Genomic DNA, 7,198 nt, shown 5'->3' with positions numbered 1-7,198 from the left:
AATGTGAACTTTTTCTTTTAAGAAGTAGCACACATGAAATGCTTAACAATTATTGGTTTATAGTTTTTTTTTTATGAAAATACGGGTTTTGCTTACAACTACTATGCTTTAAACTTACTTGTTCAATAAATGTTCCTTAAAATTGGTGCTTGAGTATTAGTTTTTCTTTTTATTTCTATTTACTTTTTATTTCAGACGGGGACTAAAATATCTGCTGAAGCGAAACAAAATATTATTAAGATCTCTTAATGTTAAAATTTAAATTAATTACACATTTGCGCACTGAAATAAATTAGAATAATTAAGTCCAGTCGGCGGTATATGTGTGCCTCTGTGTTTTACCAAATAAGCCTTTGGGGTTCTTTATAATTATTCCATTTGATTTCTTTGGTAAAGAATACATAAAAGGTTACTGCATTCAGCAGTATGTTGAAACTCAATTCTACCCATTGAGCCATTCTGGATTTTAGATTTGGCCTAGTATTCAAGCGGAATATGACAAATGGAATTATGAAATAACGCAATTCCAGTAGGCGTTGGAAACACAAGACAATGGCTGTTGCTAACCAAAACATCAACTTAAAATTGAAGCGCAAATGCTTAATACCCTGATGTACGAACATAAAGGCAATGGTATAAACAGGACACATACAATATTTAAACCACCAATAGCGACCATAAAGACGCTGCCATACATAGAAAATATAATGGCGATTATCAGCCAAGAGATATGGGTGCACCAATGTATTGAAGCGAACTATTAGCAGAAACACTATGGTTACCATTATCATTTCACTTGTATTGTTCGTAAGGGCTTGAAATGTGGCCTTTACCTTGGTGATGGTATTTGAGCTGGCGAAAATCAAACAGAAGATGGAAAAATAGAACAACTGCAAAAGAATTAAGTTTTTCCTCAATTTTTGCGCATTGAATTTTTGAAAGCCCTTATATTTTACCTGTGGCACATGTATGCTGGCTTCGTGAGCTCTTTTATCTCCCAAAACAATGGATCCGTTTAGATACACAAACCCCATAAAAGGAAGTATAATGATGAGATAAAAACATCCTTGGGTAAATATATACCAGAGGCATTTGCACAATAGTTCAAAGCGTTTCAAGATATCCAAAATAACCTGGAAAGAAAAATGTTGATTACTGATTTCAAATCCAAATTGTTAAAGAGACAGCACTCTAAATGCGACCGTTATGTCTGATTCGGATGTTGTGGGTTCGATTACCACCAGACGTTTTTGGTCGGATCAAAAATCTGCATGAGAGAATAGAAATACTAGACCAGTAAGTAGTCATTTAAACAATCGCAGACAGTGTTGTCAGATTAGGGGAAATTTCCCCAAACAAGGGATTTTTTGTGATTGGGGAAAAATTGTCCCATTTGGGGTAGGGGGATTTTGATGGGGAAAAAATTTAAAAAATGGGGATCTTATAGGGGAAATTTCATCAGCATAGCTTTAAAATTATTTTTCCTTATTTTTAGTGCTAGCCAATACTCTTGGTTTACAAAGCGTATTCACCCACACTGGTGTTTCATTTAGAAACGTATTTCACGAGATGAGAAATTGTACAGGAATATAGACATAAGCTTCAGTCCATCAGAATTCCCCTCACATTTCTAATTTTAGTATGATGGATTATAGCCTATACCTCCGGCTTTAATCCATCGTGCTAAAGTTAGAAATGTGAGGGGAATTCTAGATGGTCTTGACATTCTAAGTCGACCTATCCATGTCCGTCCCTCCATCTGTCTGTTGAAATCATGATAGTGGTCGTACGAATGAAGTTATCACTTTGAAATGTTGGACCATTGCAAATGAGCCATTTCGGTTCAAATTTCGATATAACTCCCATATAAAGTAATCTAGCGATTCGACTTCTAATCCCCTAGAAATTGCAATTTTTATCCGATTGGGCTGAAATGCACGTAGTGTTCTGTTACGACTTCAACAATTGTGCCAAGTATAGTCCAAATCGGTTTATAACGTGATATAACAACTGCGATATAATGAACTATCTCTCGATTTGACATCTTGACCCCTTACAAGCTGCAATTGTTAGCGGCAAAAATTTTGCACGTATTGTTTTTATTGGGTTGCCCAAAAAGTAATTGCAGATTTTTTAAAAGAAAGTAAATGCATTTTTAATAAAGCTTAGAATGAACTTTAATCAAATATACTTTTTTACACTTTTTTTCTAAAGCAAGCTAAAAGTAACAGCTGATAACTGACAGAAGAAAGAATGCAAGTCACAAGCTGTGAAAAAATTTGTCAACGCCGACTATATGAAAAATCCGCAATTACTTTTTGGGCAACCCAATAATTACTTACAATGAGAAAATTAAAATGTGAGCATAAAACTTAATTAAAAAAGAAAAAAATATATATATTTTTTTTCTTTAGAGGATTTTTTTACTGGGAAATCATTTTAGTTGGGGATTTGTTTTGAATTTTATGGATCTGTCTCAAAAAAATGGTGGGTGGATGGGAAAAAAAAAATTGCGAATTTGGCCACGAATATCCCATTAAGTAGCACGAGGTAAACTTCTTACATATCAATGGGTGCTGTCCGATTAAAGTTTCAGTTCAATGTGTGCAGGTGTGCCGCAGGCCGACACCTCTTTGAGGAGAAGTTTTTACATGTCCTAAAACCTCAGAAATGTCGGCCAAAGGCGCTAGCTTCTGAGCTCCCAACTGCGGAAGGCCAGAAGCCTATAACTTGAAGCACAACCACTAATCGGCGATATGTAAATGGTTTGCAAGTCTATATACGCAGTTCCACACTTGGTTGCTGTTCCCATACATCCCATATTGGCGTTACTAACGTCAAGTATATCAAGAAAGTCAATCCCTCATTTATGCTTCGTGTGCGATTCTTACGGCCCACATTGTAACCTGACAACTGTACAAGCTGCAGGTTGTTGTGAAGTTGGTGATTTGCGGAGGGGAAGCAGTTATTGGCCAGGAATGATCCTGCTCGATCCTGGAACATAGACCCGAGTGCAGGTGTTTTCAATGTGTCTCCTGGTTCACAACGACCATTATTGTCTTTCGATTCACGAAGTCCACAATCTTCTCGGTCTTACCAATTCGACTGTTACGTTGCTTCACATATTAGGATCACAGGCTGACAACAACGATAACTGCCTAGCACCATGACCATACTCGCGTAACGATGTTAAGCAAGACCATTCGGAAATGCCCCTATCCACCGCTTTTATATGGTTAAGAAAAACAGAACATAACTAGAAACTAGAGTTCTTTTCATCCTGGCACGGACTAAAAGCATGAGTAGGAAGTTCTGAACAACAATCATGCAGACACGGACACAGACACACAGGACGACCAGCAAACCAGGGTAGTTCTTGCTCAATTACGATCCGGCAGATGCAGCCGTCTCAACTCCTACAGAGTAAGGATTGATGCCAAACTGCAGGATGTGTGTCTCGATTGTAACCTGGGACCACAGGACTGTGTGACACCTGCTTAACTTCCCAGCTAGACCCACTCGATTCATAAACAAATCCCTCGGGACGCACCCCAACTTAGGCACAGAGTTCCTGGATCTGGAAATTCAGCAGAACCCTGCAGACGAAAGAACACAATACACTGCTACAAAATCCACAACAACGAGAGTTATGAACGACGAAGACTCCAACAGGTCAATTCGGTGCATAGAACCAACTGCCAACTGCCAATTGTTGGGCTCACATCATTCACAATAAAGAGAGTTCGAAGGGTTTTACTCGTTCACGTATGCGGCAATTCGGCCACAGAATGAGGTATACACAGTAGCAAATTCGCTGAAGAACAACAAGGCGGCCACACCCGATGGGTTGCCATCTAAAGTAATTAAGACCGTGGGCGATACTCTGTTGGACGTATACATCAGCACATCTGCACTAGAAGAACGCAGATGAGCTGATGCATGATCCTCAAGGTCTTATAGGCGAGCAAGCACGTTCCGGTCTAAGCGACCGATTGCCGCAGGAACATGATGGCAATTGGTTGTTTAAGGAGCCAATAACTCGCCTTGTCGTATCCAGCATCATAGGCACTCACTATCCATCAAGAGCCGGTGCCATCCTGATGAGTGGAACCGCTTGATTAAATACTGGGTGCCTATGGTGCTCGTTTTGGAAAAGCGACCTATGGGCATAACGTTCCTGCGGCAATTGGTCATAAGGACTGAAACAAGCTAACTATATGCATGACATGGGCTCGGTCTTTGAGCACCGATCATTTTTGTTTTCATCGTTATCAGGAGAAGTTTAGCTGGGAGCTACCGGGCGCGTCTACCGGTTCCATATAGTGGAATGCTCCATAGGGAGCTGCAACTGCAGTGGGGGACAATCAGCGGTATCAAGGGGAGAGTCACAGTGAGAGGGTGGGCAATACCCGCATTTTACATAAATATTGAGTTCCTATGTTGTTCGATATGACAAGTCGAGTTTTTGGCCCGTTTAAATAACCAATGGCCATAACGTTCCTGCGGCGATCGGTCAAAAGGCTTGCAATAAGCTTGCTCACATTTGGAGCTCGACGAGGATCGGCTAGTCCATATGTTAGGGGTATATATTTTTATTTTATTTACTATAAAACTGTCGCTGTCCACGTTATAGCAACCGTGCCAACATTTTCCTTCTCTCGACCCCGGGATTACATGAACACCACACGTTCCTACAACGACCGGTTTTATGTGCCGGAATGATCCAGCCTTCCCAGAGGATGGTCGAGTGTCGCTACCCCCTTCCACGCGCAAATGTGGTTACAACGAAGTGAACACCACATGAGAAGCTCAGTTAAGAGCTAGTTGGCGCGTTCACAGTTCGCGGATATTCGAAAGCTTTGGAGGTATGCAAAGTAGCTGCATACCGACGGAGATCAGCGGTTTCGAGTGGAGACTTTCAGTATGAGGCCGGTCGTCACCGGCTCTTACTTAACTATTTAGTGCCTGTAATATTCGAAATGTCAAAGTGATTTATTGGCGCCTTTAACTTGTCCCCCTATGCGAGCTTGACATGAAAAAATTGGTTTACAACAAAAATTTCCGTTCTAACGATATTTTTAATAAACTTACATGTGGCTTGTATAACTTTACATCCTTTGGTGAAATTTGCTTACATTCAGCATATTTCACAGTAACGAGATCTAAGGCCATAGTACCAAAAGCCATGCCAACCCAAACAACATTAGTCTGGCGCATTAAAACGCTAGCAGCCGCTGAAAAAGAATATAATTGACAAAAAAAAATCAACCAAAAGCCAAATTGATTAAAATGCCCATGAAAGGTCGAACCTCCCAATTATTGTTGTAATTTCAAAAGCAAGAAGTAATTTGAAAATTGAATAAACAATATGGGGTCCAGAGATCTTCAATAACAAGAGGTGCGCCTTCCAAAGTGCAGTCCTTCATTTAAACTTACCATATACCGAGGCATGAAGATGACTTCCTTTTTGCCAAAATATATAGAACAGCAAAATTGTGGTCAATGACAAAGTATCTGAGTAATAGACATGACTGAAGAAGTATAACGGTGGCAACGAGGCTATGGTAAAGGCATCCAAAGCCGCCAAAGATGATTGTACATTCCCTAAATTCCTGCGCCGTATATAATACATCAATAAGACATTTACTCCAGCAGCTATGAGGGAAATCAAACGCAGGCCTAGAACTTCACAGAATTCAAAGGGAATCAAGACCAAGGCGGCTAGATACAGGCCAGGGAATGTTGTGATCTTGGGATCCCACTAGAAAAGAAATACAAAGAGAGATAGAGCGAGAATTATATTAGGGACTTAACGTTAATAATTTGTAGAAGTTTTCACAGGACTCTTATAGTTAAACTTTGCATTCCGCCCACCCTAAATAGATGAATGTGACTACAACAATAACTTCAAGATACACACGGCATTCTCCCAGGTATTGGGTCTACTTATGGGAACAAAGCAACTCAGTACAAGGAGATGACTAATAACCATCATTCCCACATTTAAGTATGTGAGTAATGAAAGTTCAAAAGACAGTTGAGTTTTCAAACAAAACAGTTCCACTTTATTAATTCCTAATAGGTTGATAAATTTACGAATGTTATACGAAGGATATAAACTATTTGGAGTATGCCCGGCATTCCTGGGTTTCTTCTATTAATAAGGCTCCAAGACCCATTTGCTTTAACCACACATTATATTTGTGCTTCAAAAACCAATACCAAAATTTAAACATTTAAAAAATGTAATTGTAAAGAATTACATATCTTACCTGTTTAAAGTTTTTCCTGCAGTAGTGTAGACCTTGTCGTATGTGGAACTCTTCATCAATTACCATTTGTGTGGTGGAGAACACCCTCAGAAACAAAGGCAACGAATAGGCCGCAAACAGCAACACTAATAGCAAAGGAGCAACATACGATTGCATTTTAAGGCAAATTATCTTTGTTATTTTTTTCTTTTTTTTTAAATGCAGCTATTCAATTTTTATCCATTACTTCAAAAATTCGGCCCAGACAACAACAGCTGCAGCCGGCATTTTCAACCCCTTTTTGTCTTATCAGCTGTTTACGTGGAAAACGAAGTGTTGCCATATCTAGCATTGGCAAGATAACGGCATGCAGTGGGAATTGATAGCATCAATCATTGCTTCATTTACATGGTTGTTTATGTTTAGTTTAAAACGATTTAAAAGATATAAACCAAAAAAGGAATAATGAATAAGAAAAGGGAGCCTAAAAGTAATTACTTTTGGTAGGAACAGCGCTTACATTCAAGAGGCATTTATATACTGTAAAGCTGTAGAAGAGCTCCGATGTATTAGGAAATTCGAAGAGATTCAAAGATTACCATAAGTTGGAAGCACCTGAAGTTGGAAGCAAACTGATTTGGAGGCGTTGCTGAATATACAGACATTTTAAGGTTGAGAGTTTTTAGCATTGGGAATTATGACATTTTGAATCTTGAAAATATGAGTGCACAGACTACCTTGAATTGGAGACCACAGACCCATTGTGTTCAACCTAGAAAGGAAGGGAAGGAGAAACGAGCGCACATGACAAAAAGGGGAACCAAACAGACCAGAGAGGAGCTATTATAAGAGAGAGCCTGGTCCTGTCAACCACTTCAGGCTTTTACAATAGTCCAGAATGATAAGAAAGCTATGTGCCTGAGGGAAAAAGGTTCCACTCAGAATTT

The 7,198-nt window shown here is 39.4% G+C and overlaps 1 protein-coding gene across 1 annotated transcript; it reads right to left on the bottom strand.

Moving 5' to 3' along the window:
• Positions 1–212: 212 nt before the first annotated feature.
• On the bottom strand, positions 213–6,551 carry LOC106090279 (putative Dol-P-Glc:Glc(2)Man(9)GlcNAc(2)-PP-Dol alpha-1,2-glucosyltransferase). Its single transcript, XM_013256414.2, has 5 exons — positions 6,273–6,551; positions 5,437–5,761; positions 5,092–5,234; positions 957–1,133; positions 213–890 (listed from the first exon to the last, which is right to left on the bottom strand). The coding sequence occupies exons 1-5, from the start codon at positions 6,426–6,428 to the stop codon at positions 339–341; spliced, it is 1,353 nt and encodes a 450-aa protein (XP_013111868.2). The 5' UTR covers positions 6,429–6,551; the 3' UTR covers positions 213–338.
• Between the last annotated feature and the right edge of the window lie 647 nt (positions 6,552–7,198).

This window comes from Stomoxys calcitrans, chromosome 1 (genome assembly GCF_963082655.1).
Source record: "Stomoxys calcitrans chromosome 1, idStoCalc2.1, whole genome shotgun sequence".
Taxonomy (NCBI): Eukaryota; Metazoa; Arthropoda; class Insecta; order Diptera; family Muscidae; genus Stomoxys; species Stomoxys calcitrans.
Note: the sequence above shows the minus strand (reverse complement) of the source record. Positions and strands in the feature narration are given on the sequence as shown.